The 25,263-nt window shown below is 46.1% G+C and overlaps 1 protein-coding gene and 1 pseudogene across 1 annotated transcript; both read left to right on the top strand.

The window, feature by feature from the left end:
- The window catches only part of LOC129690970 (peptidyl-prolyl cis-trans isomerase A-like), a 25,289-nt pseudogene extending 5,328 nt beyond the window's left edge, over positions 1–19,961 (top strand).
- Positions 19,962–23,283: 3,322 nt separating this feature from the next.
- LOC129690971 (olfactory receptor 8S1-like) lies at positions 23,284–24,210 on the top strand. Its single transcript, XM_055626808.1, has one exon. It carries the CDS (start codon positions 23,284–23,286, stop codon positions 24,208–24,210), a length of 927 nt encoding a protein of 308 aa, XP_055482783.1.
- The last annotated feature ends 1,053 nt before the right edge of the window (positions 24,211–25,263 follow it).

A 25,263-nucleotide genomic window follows, 5' to 3' on the forward strand; every position in this document is an offset into this window, starting at 1 on the left:
GCTTCTTAGCAAGAGGCCTGCCTTATTGGAATAAGCACAAAGAATGAGCTTCTTAGCAAGAGGCCTGCCTTATTGGAATAAGCAGAAAGAATGAGTGAACCATGACTGATGGCTTCTCTTCTTGGATAAGCAGAAGAAGCAGCCTCAAGTGTGGCTTTGATGATAAGTCCAGACCCTTGTATATTTTGGGAACTAAATTTTGGACTGGAGAGATAGATTAGCAGTTAGAAGCAGTTGCTGCTCTTTCAGAGGACCAGAGTTGGGTTCCCAGTACCTACAGTGGGTGGCTCACAGCCATCTCTAATGCTAGCTGTAGACAGAATGCCATGGACCCTTGGCAATCATATATTGGGACCAAATTCCTGACATGATTGACAGGAATCCAGAATCCAGCTGTAATCCAGATAACATATCTTCAGATGAGACTTTCAAATCCCACCCCTTATTCCTGTATTATTATTATTATTTACCTCGAATCCGTGCATCTTCCTGAAGCTGAAAGAGAACAAAGATTCAGTGGGTCAGAGACTTAGAAGGCTGGTACCCTGGATCTTCAGCGTGCTGGCTACAGATTGGTCAGGTGGAGGGGGTCTACTTGGGGAACGTGGTTGTATCGGAATGAACCTCCACATTCCCTAAAAGCAGAGCTTATGTTGTTTCTGTACCTCTCAAAGCTAACTGCTTAAAATAATGCCTTACATGCAACATGTGGCCAATAGGAGCTAAATAATAAAGTGGAGACTGGAGACACAGCTTAGCACTTAACAGCACATGGAATGAGCTTTAGTATTATTATTACCATTTTGTAGCTTTTCTGCTTTGACTTTTCTGCCCCTAGTGGTCCTCTGCAGACTTGGGCAAGGCCTTTTGCAAGGCCTTTCTATTCATTGCAGAGTACACAGCTGTTGCTGACTCATTTTGGTCCTATTGAGCTCATGCAAGTCACCCAGGTGGTTGCTCTCGTGTGGATCTTAGCTTTGTTTAATCAGAAATAAGGGGTGCTCTAATCCCCACTTTTTATATTATTTTGCTTGAGTTCTTTAAAAGATTTATTTTTATTTCATGTGTACGAGTGTTTTGCCTGCAGGTATGGCTGTGCCCTGTGCATGCATTGCCTGTAGAGGCCAGAAGAGGGCATTGTACCCCTAGAACTGGGATTACAGTTTTGTTAGAGGGTGCGAGGAACCCTCTCAGAGAGCAAACACTGTCCTTATCTGCTGAGCCTTCTTTCTAGCACCTTGCTTGATTTATATCAGTATTTGTGTTCAAAAAGTTCCCTCATACCGTGAGGTACCTGGTCTGAACTGACATAAAGGATCTATCAGGGAAGGGACTGTATCTAAGTAAGTCCAAGTGAAAGCACCCAGGAGACCTTCTGTGAGGGACTGTGGGCGTCACATCCACCCTAAGAAGCTACAAGTCAACACACCGAAGTCTCCCTTCTATAGAAAAGTTCTGTCTTCAGGAGACTGTGGTCTCAGGAGACTAAAATTCTAGGTTAGGAGAAGGTGTCCTGGCCCAAGAGGCAAACAGGTGTGACTGTGGGTTTTCTGATCCCTGTCGAGTGTCCACTTTCCCCCAGCCAGAAGCAAAGCTGCTGTGACTTTCATGAGAGTGATTCCAGGCAGCACACAAGCTGCAGCTACTTGGACCACAGAAAGGGACCAGGATCCAAGGACCAAAGTGATTTTGATGGTGAAATAGAGGAAGTGTTTTTAGTGCCTTCTCACCCCCCTTGCCCATTTTTCCTCTCCCACCCATTGTTCCTAAGACTACAGGGGGCTCCCCTTACATTTAAGTCTAAGTTTAATGAAATCATGTCTTTCTTCAGAGGAACAAAAGGAGTGTGTAGGGAGGTTTCTTATTTCCCCTCGTTTTATGATATTTATGATATGATACATCCAAAGTCAAATGTGTTTTCTTTTGATTATGGCCTATGTAAACTGTTAATAGGTAACTGTGTGTGTGTTACAGATACAGAGGGTAGGAATAAGGGTTGGAAGAGGAAGGGGGAAGAAGGGAAGGGAGATGCACAGCAGGGGACTTGGTGGTTCTGAGGGGACTCACTGAGTCTGAGGCATCTCAGCGTTTTGAAAAAGCTTAGCTTTTGGGAAAGGCCGGCAGTATAGTGTTTGCTTCAACAGAATGCTTAAATGTTTGATCAGTGTTTAGAAAAGAAACTGAGTTCTGCATAGAAGACATGAGTGTAGGATTTAGACCTGGGCTATAATTTGCACGTCCTGCGGTTAATAGGCAGTTTATCATGCTGTCTGGAGGGTTCCCTTCACTGTAGTTTCTGGGCAGCATTTCATATAAGCAGGTCAAGGATTTCCGTTGAAAGAATTTCTGGCAAAACCATCTTTCCCCCAGTATTTTACCACAGTTCCTCTGAAAAATATGATTGACATGAATATGAGGCATCTTCTCCCTCAGCTGCATGAGGGGACAAGTCAGTCATATTCTCCAGAACAAAATATCTTGCTGAGAGTTCACATCTCAGCAGGGCGTGGGAAAAAAAAATAATGGTAGAAGCGAAGGAATGTAGAGAATCAGAATTAACCTCACCTTGTTTTGTATGCTTTTAAAGGCTGTTAGCACCTGACAGAAGAAAACACACACACACAAAGATTAATAACACAAACTATCACCTTAGTACAGAGGGAACTTACATGGAGAGTTAAGTCGCCTAACCTCCAAGGTTATATTATATTATTTTATATTATAACCCAATTGCTCCAGTGTGTGCAGTATGAGTGTCAACAAACAGGGGCTTTCAATAAACACCCAAAGACTTCAACTGTATATAGATTTCTAGGCTACTTTTTTTTTTTTTTTTTTTTTTTTTGGGCACGTGGTGAGTGAGTTGTTGTACTGTATTTAAGAAGGCCTGGGTGTGAAGAGAACATTCATGAAGCTGAGAACCAAATATTCAAATATATGAGCCTGCAGGGACTGTTTTCATTCAAACCACCATGGCAGGTCCATGGCAGGCGCCAGGAAGGTGCTGTATCTGACACTCCCATCCCCAGACATGAGCAATGTCTACAGAACAATGACCAAAGCAACTTCTAGAATGTACGGGTTCTTAAGGTTTCAGAGAATTAGAGTCCATGATAGGGAGCCTGGTAGCAGGCATGGTTCCGGAGCAGTAGCCAAGAGCTTACATCTTGATCCACAAGCAGAGAGAGAGAGAGAGAGAGAGAGGAGAAGAGACAGAGAGAGTGGAAGAGGGAGAGAACAGAGACAGAGACACACACATACACAGATCAGAGACAGACAGAGGAAGAGGGAGAGATACAGACACAGAGAGAGAAAGAGAGAGAGAGGGGGAGAGACAGATACAGAGACAGACAGATACATACACAGTGGGGAGAAAGAGGGAGAGAGGGAGAGGGAGGGAGGGAGAAAGAGAGAGAGAGAGAAGAGAGAGATACTTTTGAAGCCTCAAAGCCTATCTCACCCCAGCAACACAGCTCTTCCAGCAAGGTCACGCCTCCCAATCCATCCCGAAGAGTTTCACCAGCTGAGGACCCAGGACCCAGTATTCAAACCGATGAGCTATGTGGAGCACCCTCACTCAAACCGCCACAAACATCAGGTGGGGAGAGGGTGTGTGAACAGGACACCGAGCTGGGTGCCCAGGTGGACAGATGGCTTGGGCTTGGCATTGCCTAACCCGTAGACGTATCTTGCTATGTTGGTTGTATTGTGGTTTACAGGGTTCACAGTTGGCTACGACTGTTCATGCCTAGCCCCCAGCAGCCTGTGGAGCATTTTTCAATACTATGGAAGCTAGTCAGCCAGGAAGTTTCCTGGTCAGCACCAACTTGATATCCCCCTGTCATGTGACCAAAGTATGTGGTCTTCAAGAAATAGGGTTTTACTTTAGGTTCTGGTGGGCAATCAAGAGCAACAGCAATAATTTTTTTTTTTTTTGAGGGGTGGCTCCTGAGATATCTCTGACCAACTTGGGAGGAGTTATTCCACACCTGGCCTTGGGTTTTTAATCTAACAACCTATGGCCTCTGGAAAACTATCCCTTGTGTAAAATAGCTCCAATTAAATTCTTCTATATAAGCTACCGGTGGTGGTGCTCGCCTTTAATCCTAGCACTTGAGGCCGAGGCAGGTGGATCTCTGTGAGTTTGAGGCCAGCCTGATCTACAAAGAGTTTCAGGACATCAAGAGCTGTATAACTGAAAAACCCTGTGTGAAAAGAAAAAAAAAAACAACAAAACAAAACAAAAAAAAAACAAAAAAAACCAAAAAAAACAACTTCCATATAAAGTGAGTTGAATATGATTATAAAAAAAGAGTCTTGATCTGTTCTTATTTCTCTGTTAATTTCAAAAGACAGCATTGTTATAGATAGTGATATTGGTTGGCAGTTTTTTTACTCTTGGGACTATAAATGTATTGTTCCACATTTTCTGACTTTTAGCATTGCTAATGAGAAGTTATTGGTTTGAGAATCACCTGGGCCAATGCCTGTCTGGAAACAAAATAAAACAAAATAATTATATAGCCAAAGGCAAAAACTTCATGAAAGGAACTCAGCAACACAGAGAATAACTCCAAGAACTGACAAGAGGTATCACATAAGTCAAAATCTGCACACCAAACGAAAGGCTCTCCAGAGTGAAGAGACAGCCACAGAATGGCAGAAAGTCTTCGCCAACTACACAGCACAGGTGGCTAATATCTATAGAAAGAACTGCAAAAATAAGCACCCTCCCAAATTTTCCAGTCAATAGTTGGTTCATAAACTGAACAGACACTTCTTAAAAGAAGGAGCAAGATGTACAGTAAACAGTTCAAACAGTGTCAACAATTGTAGCCTTCAGGGAAATGAACTATGTTGATTTCCATCAGTATCCACAGAGCGGTACCCGAACATTCCGTTATACAGAACTCTCCTCGCTGGAGTGTTTTCTATGTGTGGTTCCGGGCACAGGAGATTCTCACTTAGTCTGTATCCAGACCCTTGCCCTAAGACATTTACTTTGCAGATCCTTTTCCACGGCGTTCCTGCCATCTATTACAGGGGGTGTTGCAGGGAGAGAGCAGAACGGGGGCTCATCTGCACTGTTCTCCCCCACCCCTGCACTTCCGTTTAAATTCTTGCCAATGGAGGCGGTGCGTGGGAGAGGCCAAACCTGTGCTCACCAGTCTGTGGCAGTCAGCACTGAGGGGTTCACGGTTGTGAAAACCAACACCACAAACAGGACTCTTGGGGGGGGGCAGGGTGTTGGGTGTTGGGATGCGTGCAGTCATGGGGGGCTTTTGAGGATCTGGGGACAAAAGAGTGATAGAAAAAAGGAAGGTTCAAGGGGACTGACTCTTCACCTTACTCTGCTCAAGGGAACTGAAATTAGCTTCCCTTCTTTTTTCCCACATGCCACACTGTTGTCAAAAGCAACCCTGTGTCCTTACCTGGTCCCACAGGGTTTCAGTTATTGCCAAATCCCGTTCCTGTTGAAATAACAGACAAATCTTAGCAACATCATCCCAACTCTTTAAGAATCTGACTCGACATAACACGCAAGTGGTGGAATAGAAGATATTTCTTGAAACTGAGGTGAAATTATAAAAGGTATTCTACTTTTTCCCAGGGATCTCAGAGACTTATCAACATCCAATGGCTGCCTTGGAACCATCAGGTATAGGACTAGCAATGGAAATATGACCAGGCCTTGTTACTAGTTGACCTACAGCCTCTCAACGACCCAAACCACAGAACCTGTGTGCCACCAAGACACAACATTTGCCACCCAGCCTTTCTGCCTTCTGACTAGAGACCCCTCTTCTCTTTTCTCCCCAGAAGCCAGGACCCTCCTCACCAAACCGAAGCATGCGGCTGGTTGTCTTACCCACCTGTGGTTTTATTGCCTGTTTAACGGATGTGCTGAAAAGAAAGTAGCGTGTTGAGAGGCAGGGAAGATAATACAAAGGTTTCTCTTAATTCCATTGTACTAGTGAGCACTCTTAAATTTTAGAGATAGTCATTAACCTTTGTGGTGCTCCCTCGTTCCTGGGGCCCTTGGCTACTGGTCCTCAGGAACAAAGGATTGGGGGTTGGGATGGCCTGCAAGCATGACAGAATGACCCCCCAAGAACCACTCCATCTCCGTAGCTCAGCTTTATTTAGATGAACAAAAGCTATATAGTCCTTGAGGGAGCTTTTGGGGGGTTCACAGGAGAGATGTACATAATTGGTTAAGGCTAGGAATTTTAGGGATGTTTTTATTTGCGTTGGCAGCACGGTCCCATTACATGAGGGGAACACAGTACCTAATTATCCTGTAGGCACAGGGAAGGGAGTGCTAGCAGGGAACTGTGCCAAAGGTCATATACCAGATATGGTTAGAGTCTGTTCCTAAAGACATTCTCCAGATGAGGTCAGGCAGCTAGCAGGAGGCCCTGCTGGGGGGGGGGGTCCTCCATCTAGTGCTAAGCTCAGAAAGGCTATCCAGACCAGGAAGACTGCAACCCTAACACCAGGGTCCTCTAACAATCCTACACTCTCATGTTTCCTCACATTTTCTTGGTATCCTGGCTATTATACAGAGCTTTGAGAACTCTCCAGAGTAACAGTGGCAAAGGTGGCCCTTCACCATTCTCCTGCCCATCATGGCTACTTCCCACTCTTCCCTTGGAGGAAATGCTTACAATCACAACAGTGCTGTCTTTGAGTGAACAATGTGTTCTACTTTTCCTGCACGACTTCTGATGTGTTTGGGATGGTGGAGTGCTGAGGATGGGCTTGAAAGACATTTTTCATCCTGGGCAGCAGAACTGAAGGTCTTTTTCCTGTTTTCCCCAAGCATCATTAATTAGGAAATATGATACTGAAGAAGGAGGATGCAAGGGAAAGTGGGTGTTCCAGTACAGAGACCTCTTTAAGTCGGGGGCAGAGTGTCAAAATCAAGTAAGTTATAGGCAAAAACCCAGTAGCACATCCAAGGTCCAATAAGGTCTTATTCTTAAGTTCTACGAGAATGCCAGGGTCATCTGGAGAGGGAGTGTCTCGGTAGGGGGCAGGAAAGAAATGGACAGAAGGAAGAGGGACCAAGATGAGTGACACACGGGAAATCAGTCATCTACTGTTTTATTGGCTCCTGAATAAACTCAGCTCAGAATCTGCTGGCCATGTGTGCGTTCGTGTAGGGGTACGCCACAAAGGAAACCAAGAGATTGGCTTGATCTGAAAGAGGCAAGTCAGGCCATTAGCTCCTAGACCTGGTTCAGGCCCCTCTGGATAGAGCCCCTCAGACAGGATTTTAAAAGAGAGGGGGAAGGTGATGGAAGGAAAACCATGTTCAAGAACCCAAGGACCCTGATGTCTTTGTTGGGGGTCCTGCTTGACCTGTTCTTGTCATCAGAAATAGCTGTTCCCAAACCAAGTAATTCAATTAAAAAATGGGGAACAGAGCTAAACAGAGAATTCTCGACAGAGGAATATAGAATGGCAGAGAAACACTTAAAGAAATGCTCATCCTCATTAGCCATCAGGGAAATGCAAATCAAAACGACCCTGAGATATCACCTTACACCCATCAGAATGGCCAAGATGAAAAACTCAAGGGACAACACATGCTGGAGAGGTTGTGGAGAAAGGGGAACCCTCCTCCACTGCTGGTGGGAATGTAAACTGATACAACCACTCTGGAAATCTATCTGACACTTTCTAAGACAATTAGGAATAGTGCTTCCTCAAGACCCAGCTATACCACTGCTAGGTATATACCCAAAGTTTGCTCAAGTACACAAAAGGGATATTTGCTCAACCATGTTTATAACAATATTATTTGTAATAGCCAGAACCTGGAAACAACCCAGATGTCCATCAACGGAGGAATGGGTACAGAAATTGTGGTATTTTTACACAATGGAATACTACTCAGCAATCAAAAAGGAAATCATGAAATTTGCAGGCAAATGGTGGGATCTAGAAAAGATCATCCTGAGTGAAATATCCCAGAAGGAGAAAGACAAACACGGTATATACTCACTTATATAGACCTATAAGATATGATAAACAATGAAATCTATACACCTAAAAAAGATAATCAAGAGAGTGGACATGGGATAAGATGATCAATCCTCGTTTAGAAAGACAGATGGGATGTGCATTGAATGTATAACAGGAGTCTACTGAGTGCATTTGAAAGACTCTAACTAGAAGTGTTTTCAAAGCAAAGACTCATGACCAAACCTTTGGCAGAGTACAGGGAATTATAAGAAAGAAGGGGAGTTAGTCTGATGAGGAAAGGATAGGAGCTCCACAAGGACCAAATATATCTGGGCACAGGGTCTTTTCTGAGACTGACATTCAACCAAGGACCATGTATGAATGTAACCTAGAACCTCTGCTCAGATGTAGCCTGTGGTAGCTCAGTAACCAATTGGTTTCCCATAGTGAGGGGAACAAGGACTATTCTAACAGGAACTCAATGACTGGCTCTTTGGCTTCCCCACCCCCCAAGGGAGGAGCAGTCCTGTTAGGCCACAGAGGAGAGCTTTGCAGCCAGTCCTGAAGATACCTGATAAAACAGGATCAGATGAATGGGGAGGAGGTCCCCCCTATTAGTGGACTTGGCAAGGAGCACGGTGGAGATGAGGGAGGGAGGGACTGGGAGGGAATGAGGGATCCGGACACGGCTGGGATACAGAGTTAATAAAATGTAACTGATAAGAAAAAAAGAAAAAAGAAATAGCTGTTCCAAGGGGAAGCATAAATGTCTGTAATCTCAGGAAATCTGGGAACACAGAGGGTCGCAAAAGGATTCCCAAAGGATGCTGAGCCCCAGGAGGTCTCTGCTTAAAAGAGGACTCTTGCTGAACATGTTTCAGGATAGAGCAGGGTAGACCTCTCCCTGGGAATCCTACCAGGTGACTCATGTGACCTCTGCTAGCTAGGTGGAACCTGAGCACAGCTGTCCCTCTCTCCAGTTCAAGCCTTACCCTAAGACACCCTTGTTTTTTTTTCCCTTGAGGTTCTCTACATCTGTCCCAGGGGTATAGAGAACAAAACTAGGATCCACTGGGGGCTTTATTTTTAGAGGTACTTTATTTTTATTATATGTAGATGTGTGTGTAAATCTCTGTGTGTGCATGTGTATTCAAGAGTATGGGGGCTCTTGGACAGAGAGCCCAAGTCAGAGACATAAAATTACTTTGGAACTGATTATGAGCTGTTTGACAAGGATGCTGGGAATTGAGCTTGGTCCTCTCCAAGAACAGTACCTACTCTTAACCACTGAACCATTTTGCCCCCATCCCATGTTGATTTTTTAATCCAAATTCTTTTAAACAGAGATGATGACCAACCGTACTTGGTAAGGCCAGTGAGACAGCTCACTCTCTGTATGTCTGTCTCTATGTGTGTGTATGTCTCACTGTGTGTGTTGACATGAAGCTAGGGTGACAGAGATGGGAACGGAGAAACAGAAGAGGAGACACTGGGAGCAGGAGAGACAGGCTCACGGCGAATTACCCTGATTTAAGGGGGAAAAAGATGGAGCCTTCATGAACCGAGCACCGACCCACATTCTGTCTGCAGACGTCCCGTGAGGAAGGTGGGAATGGCCTACTCTGATGAGCAGATTCAGGCTGTGACACAGGCTTGCTAACAGGGAAAGGTGTGTTCCCACCCAGGCCTTCTCAGTTCCACCAGTGCTTTGATTGCTGTAACGGGTGTTAGTTACTTCAGCCCGGTCATCTTGTGGCTGAGTTCTTGGAAAGCTGATTATAGTACAGTTGGGAGAGTGGAATTTAGGGCCGGATTTCCAGCCTTTTGTCAGGTCTCTTTGCCTGGATGAGTTTTCCTTTATAAAACAGTTCTGGGGAGGGGAGGGTTAGAGAATTAGAAAAAGAAAAGAAAAGAAAAAAAAAAAAAGACAGAGATAGAAAAGCTGTTGCAATGGTTAAGCTCACTCCAAATATTGTGTTATTTTTTCAGTGTCTTTCCACATCTGCTGCAAAAAAACAAAGCAGAAACAAAATTTAAAAAAAACCTGTTCTTCAGCAGAGGACTCAAGACTGTAGCTTATGTGCTGGTTCATATAAAACCGCATGAAACTCAGCATTGCCTTCCTGGGGTCAGGGCTTGTGTGAAAGGCAGCTCTTCCCGATTACTGAGATCCAGCTTCTGGGTTCCTTGCTCAGCCTCAGGCCTCAGGCACCTTTAACCATCACTTAGGACAAGCAATCCAAACCCATGAGCGACCCCCTCCCTCTTCCTCTCTCTCCTAATTCATATAAACCTTACTTGAAAACCTCTGTCATGTGCCTCAAGGACTTGAGTCAGAAGCTTTCCTGATATATAAGCTCATAGCAAACTGTTTTTTTTTTTTTCCCTTCTCATTTTAACTAACATTGTCCGGATCTTGTGTTTGGTTTCTTTTATTTAACAAAAACTCCTGTTTTGTTGTGTTTTTACTATTCTCATCTAAGGGCAGCATGGCTTTGAACGTCTGGTCTTGATTTACACTGCTGAGATTCACAAAGGCTTCAGAGAACACTGGCTCTGGAATGATCAAGTTTTCGAAGGGTGAGGTACCCAGCCATCCCTTGCAGACACAGCAAAATAAGCCCACGTTCCTAGGCAGAATGCAAAGACTGTTGTTCCTTCTACCGAGGAGAGAAGGGGGCACAAAAAGTCTCCACTACCCTGCCCTAGGCACAGCCAGATGGAGATGGGAAACAGGGAAGCCGCTTCTCCTCCCATAGATAAAGCTAATCAAAGGTGCTTTTGGGTTACCATCTACCTTCTTTGCTGCTCAGATGTCATTCTTGCTTATGTTTTTGGTATGGCCAGCCCCCCCGGGAGCTGAAGATGGAGACAGTCTCAGGCCCTGAAATAAGTAAGAGGAGGCTCTCAGACATACGGCGAGAAGAAAACACTCGTTCTCTGCACAGGGGGCTGTGTCTTGGCGTATGTAGTTCAGGAAATGTCCTTGTTTTGGGTGAGCCAGAGAGCGTGTGTGTGTGTGTGTGTGTGTGTGTGTGTGTGTGTGTGCGCGCGCGCGCGCATCACTGTATGTGTAAAGAAAGATGAAGATGAGAGGAAGGAGGCATTTGCCCCAGGAAAGCTCTCTTCTGTAGCCTGAAGAAAGGAATCGTATGAAGAGGCTAGAGCTGAGGTGGGATCTCGGGCAAGAATAGAAAGGAGTATATAGTGGATTCCAAGTCAGTCATCTACTAAGAGTGGAGATGTGGGCGGAGGCCAGTCAGATGCAGCCTTCAAGTGTTTGCGAAAGGGGGAGGAAGACCTGCAATCAACACATGTGGGTCTGCAAGGCCAAAGCAGACATCCAGATGGGGAACCATCCCTCCTTCCATGGGGCTCCATTCTGCTTTTCTCCCTTTGCACCCATCCTCATCCCCCCCAAACCATCAGGAACCACCTAGCCCAGAAGCTTACCTGACCATGCTCTGCATCCTTCCTCCCCTAAGATTTCTTCCCTATTGAACCTCAAATCACAGCAGTCCCTGCTAACCTTTTCCTCCCAACAGTTTGTGACTTCAGCTGTGACGTCATAGACATGACCAGCTCCCTAACCTCAGGCTTTCTTAGCTCCACATGATAGTGGTGAAATTAAGACAATATAAAATTTTAAGTCTAATATCTGGTTCCTTCATTTTCCTCTATGCACTTCATAAAACGTCCATTAATCTTTAGAGTGAGCCCCATCTGTTTTGAGTTTCAGAAGAGGGCCTAAAAAGTATGACTTCAAGATTTCTGTAATTAATATACATTTTTGTTCTGAATTTCCAAATATTTTTTTTACTTGGAAATTGGTGAATGACAATGAATATAAAGCTAATCTACCCCCAAATTAGGAGCAGGGTCTTGCTGCTTCTGTGACTGAACCCTTAGGAGAGCACCTTGTCAGTGTGTAGCTCCTAGGAAAGCAGGGCCTGAGGCAGAAGAACATTCCAGAGCCCATGATCTGCCTAGGCTGCAGTGGGAAAGATGTAAAGATGCCTCAGTGGAGTGTAAAATGCCGTATCTGGAATCTGAAGTGGAGTTACAACAAGATGGCAGGACAGACCTCCCTCTTCCCCCACGGCAGTTTGGACATCTGATCATCCCCACACCTATTTCTAACATGACTTGTGGGAAAGGCCTGGTTGCTTTTAGAGCTTTTGCTGTTACTAGTGAGACCACCACAGGCCTGTCTGAACACCATGTTCCCACTAGTGCGAACCGCTTACAGGGTCAGTGTCCAGAAGAACTGAGCCCACCACCAAGAGCACCAGGACCGTTCCCTAAACGGTAGCCCTCCTTTTTACCTCTGTTTCCTCCTCCATCTTCCCACATTGTAGGCTTTTATCCCTTGTTGCCAGACATATCCTGCAAACTAACAGATGCTTCCACTCTACCCAAAATAAAACCCTTAATTCCACCCACCTGGAGACCCGTCCCTTCTGGTCACAGGAGATGGTGTGCCTGACAGCTCGGGTCAAGAGCTCAGACTCATCCCCTCCCTCTTCAGCCTTGTGTTAGCTCTTCCTAACTGGATGCATCTCTAAGTGTGTGTCTGATCGCTTCTTATGCCCCCAGACGTGGCATATTTATCTCCTGAGCTGCTGCCAAGGCCTCTCAACGGGGCCATTTTTATATTTCTGAAGTAGTCAGAATGGGAACATACAGACCATATCACTTCCTCCTCCAAACTTTGTGTTTCTTTTGCTTCATGCTCATGACACAGCTTGGCCACATCCAGGCTGGCTCCGGGTGGCTTTTCCTCCTCACCATGTTCTGCTTGTTTTCTGTTGGGAAGAAGGTCAGTACCTTTTTCCTAATAAAGTAGCCAATACCAAAAAGCCTGGTTACATAGATACCTAAGAGTATCTCTCCCTCAAGGGGAGAGATGTGATAAAGACATCCATTCCAGGGTTTCTCATGCTCTGCACCATAGGTGGGTGTCTGTGTTAATTACCATCCTTTTCAAGAAGCTTCTTTGATGAGGGCTGAGGTTCAGGGATAAGATAATAGCAGGTAGCTACCGGGAGGCTAATATTAACGTTGCTTTAGTGAGCTCCAGCTGTATAACACTGGATTGAGACAATGATGACAATGGAAGAGAAGGCGCCCACTATGACCAGCTGCTTTGTCGTCATCAGTGACATTTGCATGAGCCGTGCTCTGGGCGCCTGCATGAGGCAGCAGTGGAGGTGAGCTGCCTACAAGAGAACAAAGGTGGGAGAGCATTTACACAAAAGACGAGCCCATCCTCTCTATCACCCTACCGATAAAGTCCTGTGTATGTTTAACTCAGATATTTTGATGTTTGTGTGTCTCTCCCATATCAGCCAGGAAATATTCTCTAAACCCAGCCTATTCTCCCAGTTAGCGTGGATAATTTCAGAGTGAGGCCAACAACCTTTTGTGCAGGTAATTGGATGTGTCCTTCCAGGTGGAGGCTCACTCCTAGCCCCTGGGGCATCTTCCACCTCTCTGCATTCCTGCAACTTTTGATGAGCGGCAGACTCTCAAGAGGATGTGGGCATCTGGCCAACTTCTCTTTCCAGTAGACGAAGGAGGGAATGCTCAGGACCTCCTTGTCCCTGGCGGGTGTTCCTGGGCTGAGACCTGGGGAAGAGCGTCTACATTCTCTCTTAAACTACCTTCCCTGAGGCCTACCAGCAAAGGCAGAAGCTGCCGAGGCAGGAAAAAGACCCCCAGACGCAGACACAGAACCGCAGCCCTGACTCATCCTGCCCGTACTTAATAATGCTCAGTGGGACCTCAGTTGTTTCTCACCAGGACAGAATGTTGGTGCCACTGTGGCCGGAGAGAGGGCCAAACAGAAGATGGTCTCATGCCAGAAGACACAGGGCCAGCAAGGGTCATAATCTCCAAGGCAGACTTGCCTGTTTCACCAGAGAGACTCACCTACCTGGCTGACAGCGGGGAAGTTCGGCTTCTGTATGTAGCTCAGTGCTTCTGACAGCGGTTCCCAGGTCTTTAGGAAGCAGCCATGTCTTGGATCACATGGTCAAGTCCTGATTGCTGGGCTCCAGCCCTGGAAATCTTGGCTTAGTAGGTCAGGGGTGACCTGAGAATTTGCCTTTCTGATGACTTAGTAGACAGTACTGATCATTCTGATGCTATATTTCCTTTTGTTTTGTATTGCCAAGTGCAAGTATGGGGTGAGGCATGAGTAGCTGGGCCCAGGCAGAGACTTTTCTCTGGCACCATGTTAGCAAGGCTCGTTTCTCTGAGTTCTGTGTGGCCCTATTCATCACCTCTCGTGTGCCCCTGAGGCCAATCAGATTCCATTTAATGTCAGTCTGTGGAATGTTCATTGTGTGCCTGGGACATGATAAATATTGCTACAAACAAATGAGCACATGTTCTAAAAACACAATCAAGACATTAGCCAGCCATTAATAACTCTTTACAGACTGGTCCCCTTAATGACCAGTATCCTTCCATTGGCCCTAAGATGCACATTTTTTTCAGTTCCATGTGTCTGAGACTCAGATGTACCTAACGACTGATGTGTCCTTTGAACATGATTTATTCCCTCTTCCCAAAAGAGATCAAATACCAACCATTCTCACAGTTTACTTTTTTTCAGTTGTCGGCAACTTAGAAGAAAATAATAGCACAGATTAGCCAATACGCTAACTGTGTGTCCCTCAGTCTTCACAACTGACCTCTGTGGCATGGAATAGTAGGAGCTATGTTTTAGACAAGGACGGCCATCTTGTCACACGGTGTAGAACAACTCCTCACCCTGCCTTCTAGCTGTCAGCGCGTTTGCCCTTGTCACAGTGGGGCAGATGTAGTAGAAGCTGAGCTTGTCTCTCACATTTATAGCTCAAGAGTGTGGCCTGGCATGCTTAAGTGCTTGTCCTCCTTAGACTGAGATGTAGAGAGAACTTCATGGGCTTAAAAACTGTGACTTACAATGGGAAGGTTCAGGTTGACACCAGGGGGGGGGGTAGCTACTGCACGTTAGTACGATCATGTTGGAAAACATCTTTATATATATATGATATATGTCAAATATTATATTTGTCACTATGTATAATATAGAATATATATATAGTGATAAGAACTTACTGTGTACAAAATACTGTTCTCAAGCTTACAGCATCCCATCTGTCTCTGCTTCTGCCTCCTGAATACTGGGATCAAAGGTCCCATCACCACACACAGCACATTTAATATGTATATATTATAATTTATTTTATTATATTTTGGGAAATTATAATTACAAATTTCTCTTCCCTTTTCTCCTCCCAAACCTTCTCTCTTATGCCCACAGAAAAGTGTGATCTTTATCCTCCAACAAAGAAATTTCTCTTTGAAACAGATGAGGATCACTACAGAAAACCACAGCCAATCGAAATGCAGAGTTGTGGACCCCAGTTCCAGGGAATGCATTCGGAAAACCCTTCCATACCTAAGGCTCAGGGGACACTGAGGAAGAGGGGAGAGAAAGAGTGTAAGAGCCAGAGGATCAGGGAGTTTGCTGTGAGCGTGTCTTCAGCCACATCCACAGTCTCACCAGCATGACTGCCTAACTGTGAGCTGGACAAGGGCATTTGAAAAAAAACAAAACATCACCTTGCGTTCTCGTGCATTTGAGGCCCAATTCCTCTGCCCCCTGTCATCCCTTGTAAGGGCAGGTGTTTTCCAACATGACTGTCTTGACAGGTGTGCGGTGGTTACCACCTTGTAGGGTTGATTGGCATTTTCTTGGTGACTGGTGGTGGTGGTGGTGAGCATTTCATGTACTTACTTGACTTTGGGTCATTTTCAGTTGGATTGCTTTTTGTGTGTTTTGAGAATTCTCTGAATAATCTCCACATAAGCCCTTTATCAGATATGTAGGTATTTTCAATTCTTAAAAAAAAGAATAATTAATTAAGTAAGTACAGTGTTCTGCCTGTATGTGTGCCTGTGCACCAGATCTCACTATAGATGGTTGTGAGCCACCATGTGGTTGCTGGGAATTGAACCAAGGACCCCTGGAAGAGCAGCCAGTGCTCTTAACCTCTGAGCTATCTCTCCGGCCTCTGATATTTTCAATTCTTGCCCATACAAAACTTTAGGTCTCAAAAATCAGTCAAACAAACAAACAAACATGATGACTTAATGAGTATGAGCTTCTAACAGTAGTGCCAGAGAGCTCTGTGTGCTTATAGTTATGGGCTGAAATAAGACCAAACAAAAAGCATTGGGAATGTGGTACATGGTAAAGAACTGAAAATGTTATTTAAATGTAAAATTCAGCGAGTCACTATGATTGTGACTATTCTGTAAATAAGGAAGATGAGTGATAAAAGGTCTAGTAACCTGCACACAGCTAGATAATCTCTTTCTCTCTCTCTGAATCTTCTATAGCACATGAAGAGCAGAGCCTGTTGTCCAGACTTGATGCAAATGTTCGTCAGTGTGAGCCCCTCACTATGCTTCTGGAGGCTTCTCAGCCCCACCTTCCCTCACTCGTTAAGTGACTTCCTTATTTTCTGCCTGCACAGATCTAGGGGGCCTGAAACAAAATATTCTGCAGTGTGCTGGCTGTCGTCTCTGTGCCTCTCTAAGATCTTTGACAGTTTTTCCTGTGTGCTGAGCCCTGGCTTCTGGGACACTCACTGCCTGTCAAAATTGATTTGAAGAAGGAAGTTGTCATTCCTAAGATGTGCCACCAGGGGACAGTGGGGAGCTAGCTGGCCCATTTACTCTCCTGTTGTGCCACATTTTAACCAGTGACAATGGCTACATAACACTGTATTTAGGTTTTGAAAATATGGTTACATTTCCCCTTCCCTTTTCTCCCCCATCCCTTCCTTATACCCCTCCTTGCTCTCTTTCAAATTCATGGCTTAATTCATTCGTCGTTATTACATGCATATACGTGTATGTTACTTGTGTGTGTGTTTTCAAGGTTGACCATTCGGTACTAGATAACCAGTTGGCGAGCTCTTCCCTGGGGAAGACCACTTCTGCTGGGAGTTCTTTGTGTGATTTCCACCACCCTCAAATCTATTGGTGCCGTTACTCGGCTCACGGTTGGGTAGTCATGTTGGCGAGACTGTCTGGGTGTAGCTTCTGACAGTACTATGAGACACACTCACAGTAAATTCCTTCATCTTCTGGCTCAGACTTGATGTTAAAAGAGATGATTTAAATATAAACAGGAAATCAAGAAACCACGTGTATTTTTCTTAATCCTGAACTTGTTCTAAGTACCTCTCATCCTACCTAACATTAACAAGAGATAAGGAAGAGGAGAGAGGGAGCCTGAACATTTCCCTTTCAGCTGTCAGACTTTCTTAGCCGAACCTCAGCTCTCCAAACCTTCCTTATCTGGCTATAGTGTGACGGTTGCCACCCTGTTTCCACGGCAGGCACAACGGGCGCCCATCTCACTGAGATGCCATGTAGCATGGAACTATGCTCTACCCCTCAACCATGACAGGAGTTCCCTGACCTCACCGCCTCTAAGCCTGTCTTCTGCAAATCAAAAGAATTCAGCCCACCTGTAAAACAGCTCCCTCTGTGTTTTTCTCCCATTAGAAATATCTCAAATATTCTCATTTGTTTTCTCATATGCAAATGGTTCCTGCATACATATACGTACTCGCATATAGACACATTTGTCGATAGATAAAGACATATAACACAGGACTTACCTTTCCCACATAAAGTGTGTGTGTGACGCAGGTACCATGAGACATATTTTAGATGTCAATAAACTTGAGGATGAACCCTAACTCTTCACTGTCTGTAAATTTGAGACTTTGGATAAATGACTTAGTTTCTGTGAACCTCAGAACATGTATGTACATACAGGTACATTTCATGTACATATGTGTATGAGCTGGTCAGACATCAACACTTCCCTCTTCTATGCCAGGGCTGTGCTTTGTTCTGCTGCTGATGTTTTGTCTTCAGCTGTGTTGGTTTCGCCAACATTTCCATCTGGGGTGGTTTGAATAGGATGCTCCATAGTCTGGGCATCTGAGCACTTGGTCAGCAGTCGGTGCTGCTGTTGAGGAGGCTTAGGAAGGAAAGTCTTGCTGGAGGAAGTTTGTCGCTGGGGGTGGGCTTTGAGAGCAAAAGCTTCAGGCCACTTCTCGTTCAACCACTCTCTCTCTCCTTCCCCCGCTTCATGCTTGCTTTTAAAAGTGTGTGCCCTTAGCTTCCTGCTCCAGCTGCCCTGCCACCTGCTGCCATGCTGCTCCACGGGGATGGCTTCTCACTCTTCTGGAACCTCAAGCCAAATCAAACTCTTCCGCAAGTCACTCTGCGTCATGGCGTTTTATCCTGGCAACAAATACAATATCATTTTTATTATCAAATGTAATCCTGACTCTTCCCAATGCTGATGGTGGCTGAACCTTCACAATCTTCCCCTTGATTGGCGGTGGGGGGGGAGGGGAGGGTTGGAACAATGTCATAGACTTAAGGTAACAGAACAAGGACACGGATGCCTGCAGGCACTGCAGCTGATGCACCCAGCTGACCTTCCTCAGTTCAAGTCCCCAAAGGAAGAAACACTCCTTCCCCATGGTCTCAAAAAACCCTCAAACTGAATGTCCCTCCCTTCTACTTCCTGTGGGTCTTTCTATCCATCCTCCTGACTTCCTCTTACTCTTTCTGTTTTTTGTTTTGTTTTGTTTTGTTTTGTTTTGTTTTCCTATGTTCACTTTCTGTCAACTGGTTGCTTGCTTTACCTTGTGACCTATGGTTGACTTCATTTAATCCTGTTTACAATATTCAAGCAGACAGGTCTTGGATTAAAGGTGTGTGCAAGGGCTGAGACACACCACAAGTATAAACAGGTTTTCCCACTAAACGACATAATCTTGGGGTTCACAGAGTTACAAATATTCTGCAACACCATACCACAATGGGATCTTATCTTGTAGGAACCATAAGCTCAAATAAACTCTCCCTTCTATAAATTTCTTTTGCTTTTGTTGTTTATCACAGCAACAGGGAAGTAAGGAATACATGGTATTAACCACTTTCAGAGATTTCTATCCTCAGGCATTACTGTGACCAATCCACACAAGATATGCAGGGACACCCTTCAGAGTAGCTATAGAACACGCCCAGACACCAAGTTCTCAACTCAAAGATGTGTTACCCCAGAGGGACAAGCAATTTGGTGGGGAGGGAGGGTGCTGACTCTGGATTGGACAAACACAGCAGAAGACGTCTCTGAAAAAGTGGTTTTTAATGAGAAAAAGGGGACATCTGTGCTTGATAAGTCCTGTTGGACAGGTTAGCCAGTATAGCCAAATAATGAATTTTTATCATAGGGAATTGGTGTTCAGTCTCAGGAATGAGTCAGTGGCCAAAGAAGGAAATAGACATAGGGGACTAGCTTTAGGAATGGAAACTAATGGTTTAGCGAGAGAGAGGGAAGTTGGGGGAAGGGGTTGCCTGTTAGAAAGCCCTTTGAGGCAGATGACTCTGTCCCCTTTAGCCTTTTGCTGCAGCCATAGTCAACTCCATGGTCAACATCGAGGCTGATGGCCAGCCCTTGGGCTCCGTTTCCTTCAAGCTGTTTGCAGACAAAGTTCCAAAGACAGCAGAAAACTTTCATGCTCTAAGCACTGGAGAGAAAGGATTTGGATATAAGGGCTCCTCCTTTCTCAGAATTATTCCAGGATTCCTGTGCCAGGATGGTGACTTCACACACCATAACGGCACTGGTGCAGGTCCATCTACGGGGAGAAATTTGAAGATGAGAACTTCATCCTGAAACATACAGGTCGTGGCATCTTGTCCATGGCAAATGCTGGAACCAAACACAAATGGTTCCCAGTTTTTATCTGCACTATCAAGACTGAGGGGCTGAATGGCAAGCATGTGGCCTTCGGGAAGGTGAAAGAAGGCACGGACATTGTGGAAGCCATGGAGCATTTTGATCCAGGAATGGCAAGTCCAGCAAGAAGATCACAATTTTGGACTGTGGACAACTCTAATTCTTTTGGCTTGTGGGCATTTTACCCACCAGACCATTCCTTCTGTAGCTCAGGAGAGTACCTCCATGCCATCTTCTCAAAGTGCCCTGTGATCTCTGCTCTCACTGAAGCTCTCCAGGTTCCATATTTTCCTCATTTCCCTGCAAGTCTAGCTGGATTGCAGCGTTACGTTTATGATTATGAATAAGAAGTAAATAAGAAAAAAAAAAAAAAGAGAAAGCCCTTTGAAGGCTCCCTTGAGATCTGTGATAACAAGCCATATTGAAAAATATCTTTACAATGCCACAAAACATAGAAAGGTCACACTCTAAAGTTCTCAGTTTGACGTAGAAGTTAATTAATTGCCAGAATAGGTAGTGTAAAGAACATGGCATTCTTATCAGTCCATTTTTTTTTCACACTGTGTTCTGAAGCTTGCATTCTGTCCATCTTGCCATTTTGAGTTATGTCTGTTGTTCCTTTTAGAAAATGGAAAAATCTTATTGACATCCTCTTTTTGGGGGGAGGGCTCTTTTTGACTAAAGGCAAGCACTCACAGATTTAAAAAAAAAAAAGATGAAAGACCTCTGTCTGAACCCATTTCTCTAGGTAAAGGTGTCTAACATGCTCCTTAGGTCTGTGCTGTAGAAAATTGTCTATTAATGTTATTAGTAAACCATAAAATTATTGCAGTTGTTATTATTAACCCACTAGCATTACAGTAAAAGACACAGGCGCCTGATAGAGTTTTAATAAGCCTTATTTCACCTGGGGCTGTGCAGATATTAACCCCCTGAACTACCTCATTACCTTCGGTCTTTCACCCCACGCCATTTGCTCTCATCATTCCCATCTGGGCTACTTCTCACCCACAGTAATATAAACACTTGCACGTGCTTTCCATCTGGGCTGCTTCTCTCCGGCCACGCTGATCCTTGGAGGCCACACGGCTCTTCTTTACCTATCCCATGGGACCCTGACTCTTCTTCCTGCCCTCCTGCTCTTTCTCTCTCCTTCCCATGATCCTTCTGTCCTCCAAGCCCTTGAACCTTGGCCACACCTCCCTCACGTCCACCCTGCCCAGGTGTGGTTATTTTATTGATCAAAGAGGGATTATTTGGAGGCAAGGTTACAGCAAGCAGGACCTCGAGGAGCAAAATCTTCAACAGTACAATCAAAGCACCAGACCGTGCTGTGACAGATCTGGGTCTGGGTCCTTGTTTACACACAGCCCTTTGTTATTTTTAGAAATAAAACCCATTTCTCACTCTTTCACTCAGGTGAGAAATCATGATGTAAGAGAACTCCAAAAATGTCCATACTTCATCACGCCAGATACAACTATTGGAAGTCAAGTCAGAAAATAGTGAGAAGGTAGTGAGAGTATATATATATACTCAGCTGAGTAAAGTAAGTGAGCGTGTTGGTAAATGCCGATTGTCACCAACTACATAAGTATGTTCTATGTAATATATTATTGCATCCTGTGCAGTAGATCTAGAAGAACAGCATTAGGGAGATGGTTTGAAAATATGCCGTGAATCACTTACCCTCGGTGGGAATTCCCAGGGGAATCACTTAGTAACCCTTTTAAGCCAAAGCGCACAAATTTGTCCCGGAGGCACTTGACAGCAGCCGGGAGACCCAGCTGTCCCCTGGGCTTTCAGGTCATTTCTTATCTGTCCCACTGGCCACCATAAACACAGTGGCCTCCTTTGTTAGCCTGGAGTCCTTTCGCAGTATATGAACAGCCACAGCGAGAAGACTGTGAAATTGCGCCAGAGGGTTGTGAAAACTTTGCTGTGGTAACTCATTAGGAATTTGGAGACTTAAGGTTTTCCTTTTCTTTGTAGTCAAACCTGCCAAGGGGCCATTTAGGCTGTCAAAGTCCAGAGAGGCTTGTCTGAGGGTCGAGAGCACGTCTTTATGCGCGAGAGGTCTTGAGTAGGAACGGCAGGATCCGTCCCTGAGACTGTACCCTGTCTCTTTCGAGTTTCTCCTGCCTTCAGAGACACGCCAAACACTTTAGGAAAATGGGACACATCTTTGCAGTGAGAAGACAGGAGCACGGTAACGCTTTTCCTCTGCGCCCCAGGGCTTTCCCCGCTGCCCAGCATCCCAGCCTTTTCCTGCCCAGCGCTCTCCCCTGCCCTGTAGCCCTCTTGCCTGCAGTTTGGCTCTTGGGCTAGCAGTAGCACCTTCCGCTCTGGTTTGGAAAGTCACCATTTCTATTATCTGAGAAGTCTGGTTTGCCCCTCAGGATCATTTCTCTTCTTCCTTTAAAGAAAGTTAAATGTGGGTCGGGGTGAGTTAAAAAGACTGGCCACCTCCTCAGCGCCTCTGCCTCTTTAGCACCCTCACAGCCTTCCAGGGCAGGTAGGTCTTCCCTTCCGTTTCCAGCCATTGAGATGAGACTGGCAAGTTCGGGGTGGGGCTGGGGGGCTAGTCGGAGAAGGCCACTCGAGCATCGAGCATCGGGAGACGGGAGACGGGGGACATCTGTGGTAGATCAGGGAAACCCGCGCTCATAGAGAAGCCCAAACACACTGGGCGCAGAGGGCAGCCCCGCGCCTAACTCCCCTGCCTCCGAGGCCTGCGGCAGGGCGGAGCAGGGCGCACGCTCCCCAGCGGCAGACTTTCGCCTGTTGGTCCGTCACCAGGCCAGCCTGCCCCCCCCCCCGACATCCACATCGCCCACTCACGCACCCACGCGTTAGGTTTTACTTTGAGATAAGGCACTCTGAGCAGCTCCGAGAGCGCCACGGTTTGGGCGTCCCTTCTGAAGATGCTCTCCAGGCCGGTCCTTCTCCGTACCCAACTGTGACAACAGCCGGGTACACAACGGCATCCCGGCATCCCGGAGTCCTTTCCCCGAAAACTGGGCCTGAGCAACTGAAGCATGGGGAGAAGCGACATTGCAGCCCCAGCTTGGAGGACAGCGACGGCTTTAACCCCCTGAATGCCACGGCGCCCTAACACAGCGCGCGCCACCTGAAGGAGCGCGACGCCAGACCTTTCAAGCTGACCCACCTGAAAATCTCCTGGTGACATTTCCGCTCTGGCCTTTATGTCTTTTTCCTTTAAAAAGAACAATTTATTTCTCTTCTGGAACTGGAGTTGCAGACAGTTGTGGGTACCTGTGGGTGCTGGGATTGAACCCGGGTCCTCTGAAGAGCAGCTAGTGCTCCTGGAACCTTTTCCATCCTTAAAGCTATCTTTAGGGCCCCGCCCCGAGGCTCTAGCTCTGGCTCTAGCGACTGAGGCCAGTTCATCCTCGACTAGGGAAGAGGGCCGGGCATATGTTTGTTGCACAAAGGGACCGCTGCCTCACACTTCCAGAGGAATGCTGTCCGCGACGAGGAACCGCAGCGTCAGCGAGTTCATCCTCCTCGGGCTGTCCGGTGACGCGCAGGTCCAGGCCCTGCTCTTCGCGCTCTTCCTGCTGGTTTACCTTCTGACCCTCGCGGGGAACCTGCTGCTGCTGCTGGTGGTCAGGATGGACCCCCACCTCCACACCCCCATGTACTTTTTTCTGGGGCAACTGTCCTTCCTAGACCTCTGCCACTCCTCCGTCACAGTGCCCAAGCTGCTGGAGAACCTCTTGTCCACCAAGAAGACCATCTCGGTGGAGGGCTGCCTGGCTCAGGTCTTCTTCGTGTTCGCCACCGGAGGCACGGAGTCCTGCCTGCTGGCCGCCATGGCCTACGACCGCTACGTGGCCATCAGCTCCCCGCTGCTCTACGGCCAGGTGATGAACAGACAGGCGTGCGCCGGGCTGGTGTGGGGCTCGTGGAGCCTGGCTTTTCTGGATGCCCTCATCAACATCCTCGTCGCTTTGAACTTAGATTTCTGCGAGGCTCAGCAGATCCACCACTTCAGCTGCGAGCTGCCCTCTCTCTATCCTCTGTCTTGCTCTGACGTGTCTGCAAGCTTCACCACCCTCCTCTGCTCCAGCTTCATCCACTTCTTTGGGAACTTCCTCCTGATCCTCTTCTCCTATGCTCGCATCTTGCTCACCATCCTGGCCATCAGCTCTGCTTCAGGGAGGAGCAAGGCCTTTTCTACCTGTTCGGCACACCTCACCGCGGTGACCTTCTTTTACGGCTCCGGATTGCTCCGCTATCTTATGCCAAACTCAGGGAGCATCCAAGAGCTCGTCTTCTCCTTGCAGTACAGTGTCCTCACCCCCATGCTGAACCCCCTCATCTACAGCCTGAAGAACAAGGAGGTGAAGGCAGGTTTGAGAAGAATGCTGAGAAAATATTTGTAGTGTTTCAAATAATGGACTAAGAAACGGAATGATGGGGAAGTGGGTGGAACTCTGTTGAACAGTGCCCGGGTGCTGAGGTGCCCTGCTGGCTGTATCTCTACAAATCTTCCCTCTTTTCTTAAAGGCTCAGAGTTACTTTCTTGGGATGATGTTCATTTGGCCATACTCAGAGGATCAGCTAAACCTGTGGCCTAACGCCTTCTCTTGTAAGGCGCTGTGTTTAGTCACTGTATGCAGTCTGTTGGACAGTTACTTTCTGCTCAGCCTGTCCTCCATCATTCTTCCAGAAGCTGTCCTCCACTTGTTCAGTGTGGCTTCATTCATCATGGTGTCTCAAAGTCCTTTCTCAACCCTGGTTGGAATTCAATCCTTCCGTCTGCTGCTGGTAGAGATGTGAGCACAGCCGTAGAGCCTTTCCTCTCTGACGAGAGTCTTTCATCGGCAGCGCTCTGCCAGTTTGTGCAAGAACCCCTGCTGCCAAGATCACAGAGTTACCCAAGACTTCATTCTTTAAAGGCCAGATGTGCAAGCATGAACCATGGTCGGAGTGTGTCACTAGAGGCTCATGCTATGTCTTGTATCATGCTGAACCATTTGCTAATGCATTTGCTACCACAGCAAATGCATTGCGTAAATATGTTTGTTATCCCTCCTCGAAGGGAGAAAAAAGGTCTCGCAGAGAGGAAAGTGATACGGTTGGAATTTTGAGCCAGTCAGACTTAGACCAAAACCTGTTTTCATTACCGTATTGATAACGGACCCTCCTGTGCTCCTGGATTCAATTAATGAATTGTGTTCTTAGTGTTCATCACTGTTTTCTATTACTTTAAGTCTGGGTTAGGCCTTGTCATTTAAAAAAAAAAAAAAAAGGAAGAAAAGGACAGAATTTCAACAAACATGCCTTCGATTGTGAAAGGTAATTGTGGGATTAATGATAATAATTCAGAGAGGGGTATAGATTAAATTGTGGTAAAAAATGATTTCTTTCTCAGAGCACCTTTTGTTGTTGTTGTTGTTTTGACCTGTTTATAAGCTGCCAGTTCCCTCCCCCCC

The sequence above is a fragment of the Psammomys obesus genome, unplaced genomic scaffold (genome assembly GCF_907164565.1).
Source record: "Psammomys obesus unplaced genomic scaffold, mPsaObe1.curated_primary_1811, whole genome shotgun sequence".
Lineage (NCBI taxonomy): Eukaryota > Metazoa > Chordata > Mammalia > Rodentia > Muridae > Psammomys > Psammomys obesus.